This window comes from Anas platyrhynchos, chromosome 1 (assembly GCF_047663525.1).
Source record: "Anas platyrhynchos isolate ZD024472 breed Pekin duck chromosome 1, IASCAAS_PekinDuck_T2T, whole genome shotgun sequence".
Taxonomy (NCBI): Eukaryota; Metazoa; Chordata; class Aves; order Anseriformes; family Anatidae; genus Anas; species Anas platyrhynchos.
In genome coordinates, this window is record NC_092587.1 from 62,093,462 (window position 1) to 62,116,349 (window position 22,888).

Consider the following 22,888-nt stretch of genomic DNA (forward strand, 5'->3'; position numbering starts at 1 on the left):
GCAGTGCAGACATAGTTATTGATGTGGTGATGCCTTGGCTTCCATAGATTTGCTTGTACTGAAGGGTTCCTGTCAAATGAGTTGTGTGAACTTATTTATCAAGTGTATTATAAAATGAGAGAAATATGAATTTTCTAAAGCGCTGGGATTCTGAAGTAATTTAAATCCTATTTTTAAATCTCAATTAAAATCAATAATACTTAAGCGCCTAGGGTGTTTAAAAATGTTACTCATGATAATCAGGGCAGTAGACAGACTTTCTTGAAAAGCTTAAATGCGGAGTTTTACTTTGTTCATTATCCAAGTCTGAATCTGTGTTTTCATCTCCAAATATATGAACCACTAACATACAAGTTAAGAAAAATAGAAAACAAAGCTGGTGATGACCCAGCCATTTTATGTGATACCCAGCCTCTGACAGTATTTATTTATATGTGAATAATTTTATCCTCAATTCTTCAAAAGAACTTCAGAAGGAGGTAAGTTACATGGTGTCTACTGCCTACTGTAGGGTAACTACAAATTTTATTTCTAGCCCTTTGATCTTACAATGAGATGCTCATAAATGTCTTTGATGTAGATTATGTTTATCTGAAGTAATATGTATTCTATTCTACTGAAGAATTTATCTATTGTAGAAATGCATAGAGCAACATGAGTTGTTCCACAGTGTGAAAATCAGGCATTTCAGGGCAACACGAGCCACTTTTTCTCTAAGCATAGGTCATAGGTGTCAGAAGATTCCTGCATAAATACTGGAATGGTAAAGACAATTTTTCCAACCCATAACTTTTTGCTTCAAACTGAGGAGTACCAGAACACAGATTACCAAGCCCTGGTAACCTCAGTGAACAGCCTGCTGTGTGGAGTGAAAACATCCCCCTCATTCATTGTCTAATTGTTATTTTTGCATTAAGGCATCTTTCTTTTTCATTTCATGGTCAAACACACTGGGTTTGATTGCAAGGGATTTTCCAAGCTCATATTCAATACAATTTCAGCGCATGGGGATTAGACAGGAAAGAAAAAGGACCAAGCATAAGCCTCAAATTGTTGCCATTAAGCACTGAGGTTTTCACAGGTTTGCAGAAAACTAAGGTGAGGTAACAATCATAAAGAGTTTTGAAAGTATTTTGAGCAATGTTTTTTTAAAAGCATTTAAGTCACGTTAAATAGCGCTGTCTGTGTTCTTGTTTATAATTTCAGCTCACCCAAACTTTTGAGTGTATATAATTTCTCTCCAGAAAGAGATAATAGAAGATTCAAATTCATACACACCTCTTGGGGGGAAAGACTTTTTCTCTATTCACCTACACAAATCATGTCTCTGAAAGAAGAATTTAAATCCCTTAGTCTTTTTCATGTTCTGCCCACTATGCTCTATGATACAATCTATCTTCATCACCTCTCTCAACACAGAACTCACACTTTGAAGTGCTAGATGTGGGGCAACTGTGTTTACTTCTATAACAAAAGAGTGAAATCTATTTTGTACACACATATGAGGATCAATGATCAGATTCTGAATTCAGAAAGCAATGTGTTTCAGAAAACTAATAGAAGCTGTGTTTAAAACAGATTTCAGATGTGACAAAACTGCAAAGTATAATAGAGGACATCTACCACTTCAATAAATGAATGAAAAGAATTACACTTCATTTCTTCAAGTTCTATTTATATTTTCTGAAATAGGAAAGTAAATTTGTTCATTTTCTGTTTGTGTATTCTGTGGCACAAATTCTTCATTGTGTGTGGCAAAGTAAGGGGTTGGGCAAAGGGAATGCCAAATGCCTGTTCATCCAATGTAAACTGAATGAGCTAAATCATTTTGAAATTCTGAGAAATCTTAACATGTATGAAATTTCCCCTCGTAGCATGTTAATATATATACCAATCTATTAATTCTCAAAACAGAAACCCAGTAAAATGACTGAACATGTGAACCAACCAGCCAGAAGCCTATATTTTTTTAACAGTACAGCAGAGAATTTAAAGATATTCTAAACCTACATTCTTTGAGCTAGAGTCTGCAAGGCAGGAAATAAAATAAAATAAAATAAAAATAAAATAATAAAAGAGGCACTTGGTTAAGTTCATCAAGAAAGATCTAAAGTACCTACTTCAATTTAGATAAAGCATTAACAAAAAATAAGATAATAAAATATTTCCAGTAAGCAGCAGAAATATGTGAAGTCCCACTCTGTCTCATAACTATGAGCAACATATTTGTCATACACACAACAATTATTTTAGCATATATCACACTTGTGTTCTGATGCTAGAACAGCTGTACCATAAATCCAGTACTTCTCAAATTCACACTAAGAGTAGTTGCAGGTTTGACAGATTTTGAAGCTGGAATATTAAAAAATAGGCTTTTTAGTAATGTCAAAATAGTCTTTTGAGATGAAGATTGAGAATTGTTGCCTTACTAAACTGACTACCTTACAAGTTCCTTAAAAACTTTCATTTAAAAATTCTAAATTGTTCTTAATATGTTTTTGTTGTTGTTAGTTGTTGTTGTTGTTTGTTTGTGTGTTGGATTTTTGGAGAGGTATTTAAAATCTTAAAAGAACAGAAACAATCTGGAACATAAGTGATATCTCAACAACTAATCTTGTGTGGTATTAAAGAAATCACATATTCTCCTCATGAGAGAAAAAACAGGAATTGATGGAACCTCTCTTCTTTAGATCACATTCCTCAAATGTTGTAGCATATGAACTGTATAGCAACATCATTTTGTTTGAATTTGCAGCACATGGTCTCAACAAAGAAATTATCTTTCTGTGAGTATTAAGATCCCTATATACCTTATCCATCTTTTCTAGTATACCATCCTCCTTGAAGTTATCCCTTAGACAGGAAAGTTAGAGGTGTTACTCTTTTGCTTTGCTTTTCTTCTGGAACAGAACCCCCAAAACACAATAAAAGCAATAAGGTTGGCAACATTTACAAGTGCTTTCATTTCTTCAAATCTCTGAGGATGAACTTTTCATGTGCATACATATGTGCACAAATAAAACTCCTACATTTCAGTGGCTAAACTGCAAGGAAATGTGTGTCATTTAAATATACCACTTGATTTCTTTCTACTGGGGATGATGGAATCGGAGTCTTTTCAAGAGCAGGTCTTAACATTCTACATTCATCACCTTTTCCAATGTGAATTCAACACAAATGTATCAGACATCAAGAAAATTTTGACCATGTTTTTGATTTAAATTCTCAGTTTGGCAATTCCAGATCCTGTCACTAAAATATTATCCTATTGTTACACTTTCCATATTTTGTAGAAGTAATTTCTGAATATTCTTGTTTACAATCTCTTTGAATGCATCTGAAGCTGCAAAAAGAAGTCTCTGTGAATGTAAAAGTATTTCTAAAATTTTGCATGATCTGAATTTTGCATTTATTGTTGGCCTTATAGTCAGATAATTGATTATTATTTTTCTTTTTCAGGAAAGCATAGATTTGGGTGAGATCATGTTTTCCCTTTGTTATTTGCCTACTGCTGGGAGAATGACATTAACAGTCATCAAATGTAGAAATCTCAAAGCAATGGATATAACTGGCTCATCAGGTGAATCTACTTCTTTTTTAAATAACAAGGTCGAGTCTATTCAAAAAGTGGATTAATAGCAACTCTTTTTTTTATGTGTATGTTTAACATGGTTGTGAAAGGAAGCAGTAAGATAGTGGGTATTGCTTCTGTACAGATCTACTTGCTATCTCTGGTATGACATTTAGTACATTTATTCAGAAGCCTATACCTTTCCATTGCACTGACAGCATATTGAAAACATAACTTCCCAAGGTCATAAAATGTTTGTATTTATATGTCTTACCAATATGACATACCTACAAAAAAACTGCTTAATATGTTTGAATGACTTTGAGTCCAAGTGCACACAACTGATTATTTGCTACTCAGATCCGTATGTCAAAGTGTCACTAATGTGTGAGGGTCGAAGACTGAAAAAGCGGAAAACAACCACGAAGAAGAACACACTCAATCCAGTTTATAACGAGGCCATCATCTTTGATATCCCTCCAGAGAATGTGGACCAGGTCAGCCTCTCCATTGCAGTGATGGACTATGATCGGTAAGCACAGTTTGCTCTCTGAACGTTAATCTTCAGTGAGACAGTATCTGATCATTGCAAGCAACTAATTTCTACCTCTCTGAACATACAGGTAGCTTCAGTATCACAAAAGACAAAGCCTTCAGACCTTTTCCTGGAGCAGTTTAAAGCTTCCTCAACTTTTAAAGCTCAGTTCATATTATTTTTGTCATAAATAACTGTGATGAGGACGAAATGTCTCAGTCTCCTTACCTGCCACTAACATTCTGTCCCCGTCTGGTGGCTGGACTATGCAAAAAGTCTGTCAAGTGTGTCTTCTAGTTTAAAAGAGAATGGAAGAATTAGGTGCTTAATTGTCTCATTGAATTAAGGTATAATAATACATAATTAATTATTTGGTTGATGCAATAAAGAAGCTTTGTAACCTTTGGGTTCAGCCCTCATTGATAATGTTTCCAAGCCTCAACAAATCTGTAACCTCACTGAGAACTGAAGAGACTGATGCTTAGAGTAGCACTAAGACTGCAGGTTAAATTAGACAATGATTGACAGCATCATGTCTGAGCCAAGCCTGCAGGCCTGAGGAAAGTAGGAAACGTTATTCTAAGGCATCTATAAGCGAGGTGCAAAAAATGACCTTCTGGATTCCCTCAGCAGGCATGTAGAAATATTAAGGTATAGCCTGTTATGGTTACACCCCTTGTCTTTCTCATTTTTGGCTGAAGTTCCAATTACCACAACAGTTAGAGTTAGGAAATGTAGTGTGAAATTATGTCTGAAGCATTTGGAACAGGAAATTTATTCCCTGGAGCAGAAAATTTATTCTTTCACCTTCTTCAGCAACAAAATTTAAATATGCTTTCCTTCTAGATCATTTGGTGTAATATGGTTCTTTTCTGTCTTTGTGTCTTTTGGGCTGTAACCTTTTTATGGCAAAGGTTAAGTCTTCATTGCTATTTTTATGGCTTCTAGAAGCACTCTGGTAGTGGCTGGAGGTTTTTGATGTTGCCATTACAGAACTTCGTACTACTATATTACCACTAAAACTAATATCTGTAATAAATAATGGGAGAACCTTGGGCATGCATTCTGTGCTGCATTAATCTAGTAAATTGAATTATACATCAGATTTTATTAAAACTATTTTTATTTAAAAAAAAATATCTGTCTCTATGTTTCCCAGAGTAGGGCACAATGAGGTCATTGGGGTATGTCGGACAGGAATTGATGCTGAAGGGCTTGGAAGAGATCATTGGAATGAAATGTTGGCTTACCCACGCAAACCAATAACTCACTGGCATCCACTGGTAGAGGTAAGAAGTAACACAATTCTTTCCTCAGTATTTTAAATGTTTTGTGTTATTTTCTCTCTAACATGTATGTGCTTCTGAGAATCATTAAACTCAGTGCAACACGGGAGTCACTGACCATCTATCAAGCAGCTATAATATTGTTACCTCAATCTAAATCTAGTTTCATGGGTTTACTCTTTATTTAAATTTTCCATTTCAAAAGTTTTCATGATGATACGGCATGATAGAGCATTGTAATATTAAAACATTTAAAATACCAACAATTAAGGAGCTTACATCCACTTATAAGAAATCATTTGCAACCATTTCAAAAGCAATCATTTCCTATTCAGAAATATTTAACGTTAATAGTTATGTTGCCAAAACATTAACCTGAAACTGGCCTTCTAATTGTGCTAAGTTGAGGCAACATACCAGCAGCTACCTCCAGAGTTGCTCAAGCAGACACTGATTGGAAGCTTATTTGCATGCATGGGTGCAATGCATACCTACAAATCCCTGGGCTTAGACTACCTCTTCCGCCTGCTATGGCCACATTTTATGGATTTTCTTTATATAAAATGCTCATTAGCTTTGGGTTTGAAAAGATTCGTACTGAAGTCTCAAGAAACAGTGGATCCTACTTTCGGACACAGAGGACACACTTTCTGCCCTCCCCTAAATCAATCTCTGTAGAAAAATGAGCTGCTGTCCAAAGCAACATGGTCCATTTGGCTTCTCGATCATTTAGCACATGGCTGCACAGCATCTTCAGTAATAGATAGAAGCAAACAAACAAACAAACAAAAAAAAAAGACAACCAGCAACAAGGCCTCGGTATAACATCTGAAAAAGATCAGTGCAAAACTGAAGCCTCTTTTGAGTGGTTTCTTGCTTTCTCTGAATTACTTATGTTTGAAGAAGGAGGTACCCTGGGTGGTTAAACCTACTCCTGTGGAAAGAGTCAGAGATTTTTATGAGGTCACTTTAGGAATTTTCTTACCATTATCAGTTCTGATTAAGAGTTTGATCCAGAAAGGGTCTGGTTGTGACTCAGGTTCTTCTTTGAGGTATTCTCTCATCCTCTGAAATGAGTGTGAGTCAGGGACATATTAATGACATTTATTATATTAACATTTTTCTCGCAGTTACCTGGTCGAGCAACCAGTTTTGACAGCCAGGGATCCTGTTCATCACCAAAACCACCGCTTACACCCTAGGGAACAAGAGTGGATTCATCATGTTCAATGTACAACGCTCCTATGTAGCTCACATCTACATGAACAGAAGGTTTGGCTTCTGCTGACGAACTGTATCCATATTTTTGTATTAAAACACATTTTTCCTATTCTGTCTTATATTACAGTTTATAATAATTTCTTATCTTATGAGTGAAATTGACTTGAGCTGAATATAATCTTTCTTCATAAAAATTCATTCACCTGTTTTCTCTGGCATATATCCAGTGTCATATCCAAGTATGGTTTTTATATGACCTGTATCTTTGCATAGACAAAGAAATCAGAAAAAAAAAAAAAAAATCCTTAAGCAATTCAAAACCATTGAATATCATAATGCTTAGTTCTTTTGAGGATAAGCAAATAGTCATATATGGCTATTGTATTAAATCTCTAAATTGCACTAAATCCTGTATGAGTTCTAAACACTTCAAGCTGAATATTGCATGAGAAAAAGCAAATAATATCAACAAAAACCTACTGTCACTTTTTTACTGTATGGAAAACTAGTTCGTTCATTGTGCAGGGAAAGAGGGCTGATCAAAAACCCACTGAAGCCAAGTTTACAGAGTAGGACCCTACTGGTTTCACTGGGTTTTAGTTCAGCCTTTAAGGAAGAGGTCACACAACTGTATCTATGCAGTTATAACTTTCCAGCAATTAGGATGCCCACTGCACCTACAGGAAACCTGTCTGTCATAACCACTAGGCATGTGTGCCCAGGCAAGCAGCTGTGCTTGGCAGCTATTTTGCTTCAGCTACCCACGGGCTGATGAAGAGCTAGCTCAGATGTCTGCATGGCACTGAACTATCACTGTGGACAGCAAATGTGTCTACAAGAAGCTGTGTGGAGGTTGATATAGCTCCACAGAGATGTAGTAGGTGTCTCATTATGAGGTGCATCTAGCCCCTTCAATAAAGCCTGTTTTCTGTGGGCATCATGCAGTCCTTTTCAGCCTTTATTCAGGCCAAACCAGAGATAAGAGAATGCTCTGAAATAGAAGAATTTATTTAATGAATTTTAGTATTCAAAAACTTGATCAAATTTTTCAGTTTCACAAAACATTTTTCCGATTCTTGACTTAGTATTTGTTTGAGATTATTTTGACTGAGTGCATAGCTCATGTAGGATAGTTTCTGATGCTGGTTGGATGCCTCAAATTAGATGTCTAATATGAATTTGAAATATGTTTTGTGTCAATATATATGGGAAAAAATAAAATGTAACAATTTTATAAACTAGTAAACTTATTAAATAGAATACAAAGTGAGAGCAAATACAAAATACATATATATATTGCCTGAAAGAAGGTAATTTAAAAAATGGAAGAGAAGTGCATGTTATTTTCTGGATTTAACTCTTCCTAATACAGATTATCTCAATCAGATACTTTTTCTTCCTTCTTTTTTTTTTTATTTTTGTTTTCTATGAAGAGCACAGAAAAGACTGAATGATTGGGACTGAGATTTTGAAAGCTGAATTGCAACTAGAAAAAATTGGGTTGGTGGCTCTTTTTGTATCTTTATAACATATGAAACATGTGAAGATAGTATTTTCCAAAATGTTTTTTCTACAGAAGTGTCATACATGAGAAAAATAGAAGATTATCTTATGATAATGGAAAAAAAATATGGGAATTAATCTAGCTTTGAATGGAAAGGGGGTCTTAGACTTCGAAAGAACCATTTGGGGTTGGTTAGTTTGGCTTGGTTGACACAGAAAACATTAATAAAGATCCAGCTCCTCCTGTAACAGTCAGACAGTCAGTCAGTTATACTCTGAAGTGTCTTGACTGCTCTGAGAAAGCTGGGAAGGCTGGTCTTAACATTACCGGTGTTTCTAAGGAAAAAAAAAAAAAAAAAAAAAAGGAGTAAATAAAGCTTTCAGGCATTCTTTGCATAATAATAATAATAATAATAACATAATAACAAAAAAAGGCTCCAACCCAAGTTTTTGAATGTCTGTTCCAGGTTGCTTTTCATGGATTCTAGACAGTAATAGATTTCCCAGAGACAGTTGGTAATGCTGAATACTGATCCTCCTAGATTAAGATTGTATTTTCATCACCATAACTACAGAACAACCTTGCAGAATTCATTCCTCCATTTGCTCCAGGTGACTAATATTTTAAATTGGAGAACATGATCTCTTTTCTGTTTTGTTGTTATTTTTTTCTCCTAATATCATCATCATGAGATTTTGTGGCCTAGATCATTCTCACAGTTCTTATTCGTACATAAATATATATGTTGATATAGAAAAACTATTTTGTGTATACATGTATCTTAATATAAATTATATCAGCAGTGGCCTTTGTGGCCTAGAAAATACTTTTTGTAATGTGGTACTGTAACAGTTGACTAAATATTCTTTGCACTTTTTTGCACCTAATATCCAAAAAGTTAACAATTTCACAATCAAATGTAGCATAACTGTTCAGCAATGAGCAACATCTTTTTAACTTTTTCATTATCCTCTATGAGTACGATTCATCATAAGTAGTATGATATTTCAACAGTCATTTCCTTAAATTGTTGTCAGACGCCAAAGGAATAATAGCTCACTATGTGCCCTGTTGCTGATTCTGTTGTTGTTGTTACGTTAGTTATGCTCCTGTTTGGGGGGGGGGAGGAGGTTGGTGGTTGTTTTTTCTTTCCTTTTTGTTTGTTTGTTTGTTTGTTTGTTTGTTTTTGGTTTTGTTTTGTATTGTTAATAATAATAGCAAATGACTTCTGTGTCTAAACTTGATTTATGGGTGCTCTGCGTATATGAAAAATCAGGCTGCAACATTATCAGGACATCTAATTTCAAAAATTATCACCTGGTTAATTCTTATTAATCCCTTTTCAGAGATTAATAGAATTAATGCAAAAGGTTATAATTTTTCATTTTTGCTTCACTATCTCATGAGACAAGGTATATATTTAGTTAACCTGTCCATTGGTTTTGGAGCCTGGTTCACACATTACTATATGAGTGAACTCACAGATGTACCTTTAAGTAAAAACTTAGCACAGTTTGTCAATTAATATGTTGCTTTATGAATCTCTTTATTAAGATATGTAAAATGTTTTTATTTGCAGAATAGTTGTAAATTTTCTGCTTCCATACTGAATATTTATTTGTTGTTTATCCACATTTCTGTCATATCACAAACATTAGCCTAATTTGAGAGAAATCAGATCTGGAAAATGGTGTAAAATATATTGTAGCAATTTTACAAGAGTTTTAAGAACTCACATTCCTGAAGCTAACTCACAAGCCTGAGTTATTTTTATTGAAATGTTTTGCTGGAAACAGTAATTGTACTTAATAAGAATTGTATTTTGCACTGCAGAGCTTTTTTGTACTTTCACAACAGTAAACCACAGATCTGTACAGAGAAAGTACATGATGGATTAAGTGGTTTCAGGGGAGCTGTTAAATTTTACATTTATTTTCAATAATGCACTGTAAAGTGAAAAAAGCCCACATACAAATGTATCTAATGAGCCATTCTGGTCTTTTGGGTAAATATTGTTTTCAAACAACTGCTTCCCTTTCTCACTTTAAATAAGTTTTCAGGGACCATTAGATTTGCTCTGAGCAACCATAAAATTGTTATTAGGTCTATGCAAAATGTTAAGTAGGACCCTAAAACACAGGTAGATTTAGGATTCCAGTGATACTGCAGACAGTAGCATAGGTTAGCAGATATTCAGTAAGGTGTAGGTCATATATTGTACTCTATGAACTCAACTTTGGATGGCTTTATTGTATCCATCTGATGGTATGGGCCTTCCCCACACTCTCTCAGCAAGTTACTATCTCTTTTCCCGCCATCTTTTTTCTATACTGGGTTTCTGTTCAAGCAGCAGACTTGACCCATACTTTTGTCTGTGCTGCTAAAAGATGACTTCTTTCTTAAAATGCAGTAATATGAAACCTGTGAGGTATAGGATAGCTAAATCTCTCATTTTCATTCTATGAAAAACTGTCAGGGAAGTAACTTCCATGTTCCACAGTCCCTTATGATACCCGGAAGTTTATGGAATCAATGATACTGTATGGTTTTTGGCTCCCAGAAAGCAATGAGGGCAATATATGTATCTCAGGGATATATATATTGGCCAAGGACAAAGAAAGTGTCCGGAATCAATGAGACAAAATGAGAGAATCAGGACAAAATCTCCCCTGCAACACTTCCTTTTCAATATATGGAAAAATTTTGACTTAATATTTTTACATATTTTTTTTAATGAATCACAACTTTATTCAACATTTTTGAAGAAAATTTTGAGCAAGCATGAAATGTTTTCATTGTTTTTTGTTTGTTTGTTTTTGCTTTTGTTTTTGTTTATTTTTTCCAAAGAGAAAAAGCAATTACTTCCTATCATTTTTCTATCGATACATTTTTGGAGCAATATTAAGAAAATTAAGTTTCCAAAAACCACTTATTCAATCTAACCATTTCTCCTAATTTTCAGGTTTTTTTATTCACTTCTATTTAATCCTTTTGAAAGATTTTAACACGCACAACACATGCATGATTCTTTGGTTCCCAGATTATTTTTGCTACATTTTTTAATAAATTAAGTGATTATATCCAATAAACTTTTATATGTATTAACTTTTTGTCACATTATCAATTAATTTGATTAATGATCTTAAAAGCTTTATACATCAGTTTCTGAAATCATTTGACTATATTTTTAAATGTGTAAAAATTTTAAAGTAACTATTTTAGTGAGTAACTATTTTAGAACTCCGTGATAGAATTCTTCTCCTGCTGAAAATATTTTTTTCAGAGATCCATAAATGTGCCTGCAAAATTTGAAAATGTTTTTTAATAGAGAATACAAAAGCTTAGATTTGCACATACAAGTATTTGCACTTGCAAAATGTATATATAATCAATCATTATTGTTTAGCACTTCTATCAAAACAAAACACCCCCACCTTATCAGAATAGATTTCAATTCATGAAAAATACTGGACGAATCTGTGCTGAGGTTCTTTGATCTAAAAAGTTCATATGACTATTTCTAGAAATATGAAAAAACTGTAGGTGTAAAATATGGTCTAAGTGTTAATTAGACAGTGAGGTAACTTTTAGGCAAATCTCATACAATATCTGTCAGACCATCCAAAATACAGATAACATACAGTATATATGACAGGAATATTAATGCAAGTTTTGATGGAAAATGTTCTCTCTCATTCACAGCACTGCTGAGACTCAGTTTAAGCCTTTGCTCAAAATTCACTTTCACTTGTCTTCTGAGGCTTGTCAGTCTAAACCGAGCTCTCTGGTGTCAGAAAATAGATTGTGCCAGAGAGCAGACTGCAGAGCTGAGAAAGACAAAGGAAAATGTGGCAACAGATGCACAGCTAGTCAGTTCAGCTGTAAATGTTCTAAAATGAAAAGCTTCCCTTCAAAACTGATGGTCATCCCAATATTTATATCACTTATCTTTTCATTATGTACTGTAAAGCAGGAAGAAAGAGGGAGGTACCCGACAAAAAGTTAGCATTAAGTGTAAGAATTAATTGAGGTCCTTATCAGAGTCATTTGCTGTATCCAAGGCAAATATTTTAACTTCAAAACTGTCTTTTGTTTACTAACCCAAATGAATTAATGCCTCATACACAATTCCCCTTTTCCTTAGTCCTGGTTGGAAATAAGCAGTTTTGTAACAGCACACAACAAACCAGGAGCTGGAGCCCTAAGAAAATATGAAGCTGCATGTGCGATTTAAATATCACAGGGGAATCTGGCCAGAAAATGGAACTAACACCTTCAATTTTGTGCTAAGTGCTAGGGGATGCTTGATGATAGTAAGTGCTCAGGACTGTGATTTTATATTTTATCTGATAGCACCTCTACAGTGTTGCTGTTGCTGGGAAACCTCTTTGAGTCTTTATTGACTCAAAGAAGAGAATGCCACTGGTATTTCTAAGTAAAATTTTTCCACTCCATTATAGACCATGACTCTTACATTATATGGAACTCAGTCTTCTGAAAGATCACAAAGCGTGTTAAATTAGCAAAACAGAAAAAATCAATTCAAACTGCACCATCATGAGGACTATTCTCTTCTTTGATAATAAGGACAAAATTTGGTGCCTTAGTAATCCAAGAGAGCATGTTCATGAGTGCTCTATAGTGATAAGTTCGTGGTGGTGAACTGTTTTAGCACTGTTGAAGAGCCTCACTATCAACACTGGAAAAATAAAATTAATGAATGTAAATACAGGATAAATAGATTATCAGAATGCCAAAGCACTATCTAGTGGGGAAGACATAAAGATTCTCTAAGCACTATCTAGTGGGGAAGACAGAAAGACTCTCTAATATATAATTCATTACCGTGTTCTGAAAGCTGGATCTGTAGGAAGTCAGATACCTGTTGTGATGAAAGTGGATCTTTGTAATAATTTATGAATACAATATGTTGACTTGTCTATTGGTCTCAAATTAGGGGGGAAAAAGAATATGGAGAGAATGCTTGTCAGTGGCATGCCTCTTAGAAGAACGTGAGATTTTCAAAATGTTAATATCTGTCCTGGTGGACCAGAAGATTTGACAGATGCCCCAGCCAGTCTGAAAAATGCATCTCACCTAAATTGATCATAGTCCAAGCAGGCAAAGGAAAAAAAATATATAGATAGGAAAGATCAGGAGATCTGTTTCAGAACAGGCAAGATTTATGTCTGAGCAGGCTAAAATGCAAAGCATTGCTAAATTTTACAAAGAAATCAGGCTGGATTAAACTCCCATTAATGGATGGAAAAGCTTTAACAGAGTGGATATGCACATATAGACCATTATTTTCAAATCCATTTCTTTGAAATATTAAAGCTTACATATTTAAGCTTAGTTAAATAACATTCTATATTTAATTAAGTGGAGTATTCAGAGCCTTCCTAAAAGAAAAGTTGCAAATCCATTCAGACTGTCCAGGTTAGCACAGTTACTATAGAGACAGTGTCCCAGAGCCCAGAATAATTGTGAGAATTGTGAAATCCTGACTCTCCCCTGAAGTGGTGAAGTCAGAATGCCTGACAGGAAAGGAGATCTGAAAACAGACCAAGTTAAAAATAGGGGTACATCTATTTCATTACATCTTCAGAGTTTACAGAGAACTTTCCCACTCATTTATTACACATGGCATATCAATAGAGTGACATCGACATGTTTTCATGACAGCAACATAGCCTTTATACAGCATTTTACCGTCCCTCAAAATACAAGCACGTTTTGGAGAGATTACTTTTTAAAAATATTTTGGTACTTTTGCATACATAAGAAATTCAAACACTTGAAGTAAAAGAAATCTGTCCATGCATCCATGTATAAAAAAAAAAATAAATGATGATAATAGTAAAAAAGATGTAAAATAATAGTATGGATTTAAGACCAGATAGTTTGGGACCTCTTAGAGTTAAAAGGAAAGGCTGTGCTTTTCTTTATTAAACAGTCTTTTTCTGTAGGTGCAGAATTCCTATTTGTGTAATTCCCACATAATCCCTGCATAATCCCTAATATCAGAGATATTCCAAAAAATGCTTGTCAACATAACAAACAGACGTTTTAGGCATGACCACCAAAAAGGAACCTGCATTTTGGGACAGTTTGCAGGTAAATTTCAGGGAAGGAGAGATTGTGAGCTATTAGCAGGTTTTGTGAAGCAGATATGCTGATATAAATACTGTCTCCAAGAAAAGAGAGAGAAGGGGTTTTGTTCAATATGTTGTGAGTTGAGACTGATGATTGCATTAGAAGTAAAGAGTAATGAACAAGAAGATATTTAAATCTTGTGTGACATCTGAGTCATGAGCAGAAGAGAGGAGAGGAGGGAGAAAAACCTATTAAGCGTGTAAAGAGCTTTATAGAAAAAAAAATGTTTTTTTGTTTTTTTTTTTTTTAAAGTAGATAATACCAAAAGTCTGTGAATTGAGAGCATTTTCCATAGTAAAAATGTACATGTAGCACACACTTCCAGAAAAAAAAAAAAAAAAAAAAAAAAAGAGAGATTTTTGATGTAATTCCCTTACCTTGTGTTTTACAAAGCTGTCTGCAAGTTTACAATGGGAGCCATGTTGTAGACTCTGGATCTATTCTTAAAATAAATATAGTCCTCCACCCTACAGATCCTGATCCCAGAGGAGCTACACTGCAAAGGTTGCTGGTAGTTGCACAAGACACATTCTCCCCTTCTGGTCCATCTCTTGCAGCATAATTGAGGCTGAAAAAAAAACACCAAGGTGCACTCAGACACATTCCTTTCTAGGTGCTGCAATGGCCTCCTTTCTCTTGGCACCTGGAATAAACTGAAAAGTTTCTGACAGGTGAAAAAATCATTTTTATATAATGCCACCTCTTCACATTTTCAAAGCTTCAGACAATCAGTAAATGAATTAAAAACCAACAGGCAACACCTTTAAAATGCTGCTGAGGCACAAGGCACTGGTTTTGGTTTTGAGTCAGGGCTAGACTTATGTCACACAATGGTAGAAGAGTCACTAGGCTGTTGCAGGTGCTAATTCCTCAATGACTCACAAAACTGAAGTCATAATTATGGTGTATTTCTCAGTTAATATCCCAGAGATCTTTGTGTATGAATAGCGTACTCGAACCGATGTTCCAGACAAATCCTGTCTCCTCCTGTTTTTCCTACTCATGCAGGTTCAGCTGAATAATGATTTTTTATTCCTTTGTCCTAAATTGTCACACAGTACTGAGTGTACTAGATTGCTTCACCCTGGGAGTGGCTGCCTCTTACTGAAAATCATTGTGATCAATACGTGACCATTACCTCCCTCACCATGTTTTTCTGAGGCTTAATTGCATAATAACAGTTATGAGGGAAAGGACTGCATAGCTGAACAAAGCATAGAATTGCCAATTGTAATTGTTCTTGGCAAAAGGGTATGTGTGGATGGGTGTGTCTTCTTTATGTGAATGGAGATTTGGCTACCCCAGGAAATGAAAAAAGGAAATTTGTTAGACTCTCCAAAGGGCACTTTATACTATGTTGCATTTATTCCTTTCAACTTTCCTTCAGTGTGTTTCATGATCTTAATTGTCCCTGAAGGACAAGAACTTAATTCGTTTAGTTAAACCTACAACCTTTTCACTTTGCAGTCCACCAAACACCATTCCTTACCAATTACCAAGGTAAATTTGGGCCAGATAATCAAAATCACTGACTACAAATTGTAGCTTTATCTTAGCCAGCAACTGAATCTGCACAGTTAGACCTTTTCTGTATTATTCTGAAAGGGAGCCTGGCACTATTGCACTTTAGCTACTTGCCAGTAGCACACAGAAAATTGTAGGTCACAGTTAGGTTTCAGAGAAGCTCTGAGGATTAACCTCTAAAATCTTGGATCTGATTCTGCATGCCCTCCAGAAACAGGGCAACCCATGAAATGAATGAGCAGTCCTACCTAAAGAGGGCTTGATAATGAGAATGAGAAATCCATGCTGAGAAAAGAGATTTCATTCAAATTAAGGAATTTCAAGGCATTACATATATGCCTTTTTTTTTTTTTTTTTTTTTTTTTTTTTTTTTTTTGTACTGTTGTTAAACCTTTTCTTAAAACCAGACTTCACAATTTAATCTCTAGCAGGGCAAAAAGTGGTACTTAAGTACCAATCTACTCATGCACTGAAAATAATATTGATGCAAAAAATAAAATAAAATAAAATAAAACTTAAAGCCTTTTTGCAAAAAATACTAATGGCAGTAAAATATAAAGATGCTGAGAAAAAGACATTTTGCTTATTTTGAGATTTTTTCCCCCCTTTTTTAAAAATAACATTAGAATACTTCACCCCTTTTTCAGGTCTTTCTCAAGAAAACCACAAATTGTTAAATGTATCTACTGTAGCTTTAACATTTATTGAAATAACATAGCACAAGAAGGTGATTTATTTCAGCCTCTTAATGCATAATTTCAACAACACACATTTGTATATTTTGTATTAATAAAGAAAGCCTACCAAAATCTATTAATTTCCATTATATTTCCAAGGTACAAGTGTACTATGCTTTCAAACCCATCTTTCATTTAGGTCTATCACTTGCTATTTTCTATGGCAATTGTTTTTGTGTTAATTATTTTTATTTTTTTTTAATGTTATGGCAGTAGACCATTAAATCAGCCCAGCAAAATTATTCTGTAGGTCTTTTAAATATGTTATTTCATTCTGAAACTCAGCATTATGTAAGTGACCAGTCCACTGTTGAAATTAAGCAGAAACACTGCTATTGATTTCAGCTGGCTTTGCATTAGCTTGTATGTGATGTTGTATGATAGCAACTTATGAAGTGAACTGAGTTAGGAGTCTCAAGACAAGTAGAATGAATTCTCTTATATCCACCATGGATATTTGCAGTTTGCTGACAATTCAGATTATGCTAAAAGTCTTCAGTGTGTCCTTAGGGTATGAACTACTGTTGCAAATGCTAATTTTACTAATACTGGTAAGAAATATGAGCCTCAGCTGCCTGATTTGGTAGATAAAAATGTCTAGTCTCTGTAGTCAGGCATAGAGGTCAGGTGTATTTTTACTGGATTTTTCCTTTTTAATAGTGGCCTACAGTTTTCCACGTAATGCCATCTTGCTAATGAAGCTCAGAGGGTGTCTGTATAGGTAAAAATCTTTAATATATAATATTTAGATAGTCATGTTGCAGATAAAGGAATTCTTTTTAGTCTATATTTCTATGGGAAAAAATATTAAACAAAATTTACTTTTGTTAAATAAATAGAAAATTATTTCTCAAGAAAAGGAGAAAGTATAGATATATATTTCATGATGTTTCTTGTTTAATTTTCTTCCAAGTATGAGTTTCATTCCCTATTCTTCTGTATTTCCACGAGTAATCTTAATAGGATACATTCAACTTAAATATACGTGTAAGGACAGGATATGGCTAGTTCTCTACCCTACAAGCAGCCACTGCTGGCGTACTGATTTGGTGACACACTTCTGACTTGTGTGCTTTCTCCGCTTTGTGGTAGAGATCACAATGAGGGCCTTTGTTCAGCAAACTATTTGCAATGTTTTTAAAATGTGAGCTGCTAGTTGAGTCCCATTGAAATCACCATAGCTTGGGCATGCACCCTGACCTGAGCATCTGCCCAGGGGTTTTGCATTGTCTAGGAATGGACAAACATAGGGAGTCATGGCTAGACTGGATGCTCATCTTAGTTTAGACTAAAAGCACATCTCAACACCCTCCATGCCAGCATAGCTATACTAGCCAGGATGGGAGAGGGCAAAGTCAAATTGCATTTCCTTATTATCCTGCTCTGCCCGGTCCTCACCATCTTAGACAGCAGGCCTGCAGCAATGGCTCCTCTGCATGTAAGGAGGATGCCTTTTGAACCACTGCAAGGGGAGTCCCCAAAAGCCTCTCCTTTCTTCTCATGATCTTGTAGTCCACATTGGATTTAAACCACTCATCTTCAGTGGGCTACTTGTGAGAAATGAAGCAGAGGAAGTAGAATACAGAAATTAGCCACATCTTTCCTTCAGCAGAGATCATTATGTTTTTCTAGTATATGCTTATTTGTGGAAAAGGCATTCTACAGAATGTATGCTTCAAAAGGTAGGAAGTTAAATTGGAGTTCCTGGCCACAGGAAATGTTAAAAAATACTTAATATTGAAACAATAAATATTTTGAAATATAAAAAGAAAGCACCCAGCACAATGCCCACCAGAATAAGTATCTTTGCTGTAACAATATGGGGTTTGGATTAGGCCCCATCTGGCCCAAACTCTAACAGAACTCCCTACCTTTAAAATAATCTTTTGATTAGAACAGAACTGTTGCCAAGTCTATGTAGCTTACAAAGAACTGCAGAGTTCTTCTAAGATTTTGTCTGTTCTTGCTATGTGGTGTTGGCTGACCAAGACCTAATATTAAATACCTGACTGTTTTAGTAGTACCCTTTATTTCGTGTTCATGACGTGACTTTTTAAATGAAGTCTGTGATTTGATACTTAGCCATTGTTCAAGTCAATATCCTTGGCTTCTGCGTTATAAAGAAAAAGAAAACTTTGGACTCGTGTAACTGGCTTTTTGTATGCGCTAAATGGCCATTTGTGAATCTTGAGAGCATATAATTGTACTACTGATAGTAAATGTTTTTTTTTGCACTAGCCTTTAAGAGCTGTAATACATTTCAGTATTTTTACAATGTATTCTCTAGAAAGTGTGAATTTATTTGTCAGTTCTGAAAAAAAATACGTAACAATGAAACCTCAAAAGATGTTATGAAGTGTACAGTTTGTGATAATTTTATATTTAAAAAAATAAAGAAAGAAAAGAAAAAGAACACAATTGAAATAATTTTATTCTAATTGTTTCATATGTATTTTGAAAAAGAAATAAAGTGGTTAAAACTATTCTTATCTTTGTCTTTTTTGAGAAACAAACTGTTCAAGAGAAAACACAATCAGTAGGTTATAAGTTGCTTTTTGCATTTCAATTTACAAGAAAATACTGAGCCATATTGGAAAAAAATAACGCTATCTGGTTTACATTTGGAGCTGTAACTAAATAGATGCATAGACCATCTTCCCATTTCTTCTCTCTGTCTTCCATACCAGAATTCATTGTGCTCCTGAGGTATATTTCCATATTCTTGATGCCTTAAGATCAATGCTAAACCTAAAATTTTATTTCATTTTCATTTCCATAGAGAGGAAGAACAGCCTTTATAACCTTTTGACCTCACATTGAAAACACTTCCTATACCCAAGTATCATTACAAAATGTTTTCTTCTAATGAAGTTATTACTAAAATTCTGAACCATGAAGGGGACATTTTTGCCACCAATTTTCAGGGCTGAAGACAAACATATTTGAACGAAGACCAATTAAATCAAATAGCTCCATTACATTAACTAGTACTTTGTGTAATGCTTTTCACATTATCTTCCATTTCCTGCTATGATTTTGTTTACTGTAATCTTCAAAGTCATTAGAGCATATTTTAAATAATAGGTTAATTATTCAATTTAAGATTATTAAAGTATTTAAGGTTATTGAAGTATTTCACTTAAGAGACATAAGTCTGAATTCCAACTGCCTTGTTCTTAATTGCCTAATCACTTAGATCAAACAGACAAGAACTTTACTACCATGCAAGGGAGACAAACAGATATGGGTAGGACTTATTTTATGTTTATGTTCAGCTGAAGCTAATGACAACATGTTATGAAGCAATGATGATCCAGGGTTGACAGCCTTAAGCACGTCTGATATTCTGTTGGCTTTATCATGAGGACACTTTTTGAAATAAGAAACCTAAGTTTCAAGTGTCAAACTTCAGCTGGATATGATGTTTTTTCATTCTACCAGATGCCTAATTCCATCTGATAAAAACAGAGATAAAACACCACTGTTCTATATCTTCCAACCTGGAGAATACTTTCTGAAGAAAAAATAGTACCCAAGTTCAACATACAAGCAATTGTCTTTTGGTATGCCTTTGTAATTCTTTTGAAGTAAAAGTAAATACACAATATTGAGGTTCCAATCCTGTTTCTGATATCTGCTGGCAGAACATTAATCTACCCTTAGTCAGATGTCCACTTCGGATATAACATGCAATTCAGTTTTCAACTTCATTTCAGGGTCTAGGTTTACATTGGTGATCGAAAGAATCAGTTTTCTTTGAAGAACTGCTTATCTTTATCTAGCAGAAGTAATGTCATTCTGATTTGATATTACCTTTAATCTTAACATTTCCTCTTTAATGTAATAGAGTACTTATTTGCATTAGAGGGATAGGTTCTGGTGGTTCTGAGTAGTATAGTTTCTTTTGGAAAATTAGCTGCAACTGAAGTAGAAGGAATACCACACTCTCCAACATTTCACTGTAGTCTGTGCAACATAATTTCCTATTAAATTCCTAATCCTTGCACTTAAATCATTCCTGAATGTCTCTGCATTCCTTACAATAAACAAATTTACTAATCCACTGAGGAGCTGGAGGATATGCAGTTTAAAATAGTGGAAGAACCAAAGGGAAATTAGGAGGTGATTTGTCAGGAAATGTGGAGAAGATGGGAGGGCAGACAAATCTTTCAGAGGTTCAACCTTTCTACTAGTTCTGCTTCCCTCACAGAGAAAGAAGCAGGTGCTCAAGAGCAGTGTTGTGGCTTCTCCATGGCTTCCCAGCACAGGTTGCATGAGGAAGGCTGTTCTAACAGGCACAGACCTCTTCCCTCTTCATAGAGCCAGGTCATGTTGCAATGTGGGAGGCTTCATCTCTCCCTCAACTTTTCAGAGAAGGACTGTACATGCTACTGCAAGTAGAAGAGCTCATGGTGCACTGTGATTTTTCCAAGTTTTTCCAAGTCCTTTTTTCACACACCATGAGGTTTGGAGAAAACTCTAACTTCTGGTGGCTATTGACTGTCTTTCCAGCTTTCCTCAGAAACACACTAAAACAATTACATCTTATTGACTTCAGGAAAGGAGAATGGCTTTTGTGGGTGGTCACACTGTTCTAGCCCACTGAAAAATAGACATGATGTAATTTCACAACTTATTAAATATTCTTACATACAGAGAACAGCACTCTGTCTCAGCCAATGCATGCTATATTAGCACAACATTTAAGAATGATGTAGCAAAAATCAGGCATCTGAACTGAATATCTCCTGTCTTCTAGGCTCCAAAGTATTTCTCTAGATGAACTTATATTTTGCATGGAATACATGACAGTTTCTCAAAAGAAAAAAAAAAAAAAAAAAAAAAAACAAAGGAGGCAAAAGTATGCATATATATAATGTCCTTTTATTCTGCTAAAACACGTTAGTTCAGATAAGGAAACAGAAATATTACTTTCTCACAATATTGCCTACTATATCATTCTGAAAGCTGAATAAAAGCCCTCCTGCTGCTGCTGTTGTAGATAACAGAGTCCGTTGTTTAACTCAAATGACAGACATGTATTTTTAGAACAAAAGGTCCTGCATGAACTTCACTCTCTGTGCTTCTGTGCTGATTGTAGGCAGCTCAGCTGACCACAATGCTTGTTACAGTCATACCAGAGAGTTTGTTTTAAAAGCTTTAAGTCTCTGGCACTATAAATACAGAAATATTTGTCACCTGTCACATTCTGAAGGCAGTATTTTGGCAGAAGCACAAGTACTCTGATTTGCACATGCACTGATTTTGCCTAACATGCCCACCATGCCTAAATTGCCCAATTACTCTCCCTTTTGGAACTGTAAAATGCAGCAATCACATCTTAAGCTCTGCTACAGAATTGGTGAGCATATTCACTCCCACTCAGGTGCTTTTTTGCCTTCTCCAGCAGAAATCTTTTGTGTCCTCAGGCTTCGTACTACACATCTCTTCAAAAACATCAGTTCTTTTTGTGTCATTGTCATACATCCCATAGAGCAGTGCATTTCCAGTTAAGTTGACCAGCCACTGTAACCAATTTTAACTTTTTTCATAGTTTTTATAAATAAATTCTTTTCACTGTAATGACATTTCTCAAGGAAAATGGTGAAGAAAGCCACTTGGCTGCATTCTGAAGTTTGGCTGTGTTGGATATTTATATATACACACACACACACACATATAGAGAGAGAGGTATACATATAGATATATAATGGCTAATTTCCATGTGCTGCAAATTACTTTCCTTTTGTAAATCAAAAGTGAGATTCACAAGAGTGTGTTGCCTCTTCCAACTCCAACAGAATTTCAAAAGAACTTTTGAGGATCAACTTTTTTTGGAATGACTGAATAACACTTTCCATAAGGTTAGCAGTTATGAAACACTCACTGAGATTCAAGAAGAGAGTCAAGACCTGAGACTTTACATATTAAATAACATATGTGAGGTTATATAAAATTAACTGATATATAGTCTTTGCAACAGTGTGATTGGGTAGGTAAGCTTTATATAAAGTTGACTAAGTAAATATTAATTGTGTCAATAGTACATAAAAAAGCACACTTTCTTGAAATATTAGAATATATTAATGACTTTGTACTTAAATATGGATGAAAATAGCAAAACAGAAGCATTGCTAACTTACACTGAGATTTTATCTAAGTTAGAATTTGGATTTGGGCTATCTGAGCTCTTAATTTCTGAGCTCTGTGTCCATTAGATCAAAAAAAAAAACAACAACAAAAAAAAACAACCAAAAAAAAAAAAAAAAAACACTAATAAATTTCTTTGACCTTGATTCTTGTTCTTTAGGAAAAGCTTGTTAAAGGCAGTTTGTTAAAACTAAGACACAG

The 22,888-nt window shown here is 34.7% G+C and overlaps 1 protein-coding gene across 1 annotated transcript in view; it reads left to right on the forward strand.

Annotated features, from left to right (window-relative positions):
• SYT10 (synaptotagmin 10) overlaps window positions 1-19,020 on the forward strand; it is a 46,331-nt gene extending 27,311 nt beyond the window's left edge. The window contains exons 4-7 of the mRNA XM_027443617.3: window positions 3,463-3,583; window positions 3,935-4,106; window positions 5,269-5,398; window positions 6,526-19,020. Coding sequence (XP_027299418.1) covers window positions 3,463-3,583; window positions 3,935-4,106; window positions 5,269-5,398; window positions 6,526-6,597 — 495 coding nt within the window. The 3' untranslated portion in view covers window positions 6,598-19,020. The remainder of the gene's footprint in view (window positions 1-3,462; window positions 3,584-3,934; window positions 4,107-5,268; window positions 5,399-6,525) is intronic.
• The last annotated feature ends 3,868 nt before the right edge of the window (window positions 19,021-22,888 follow it).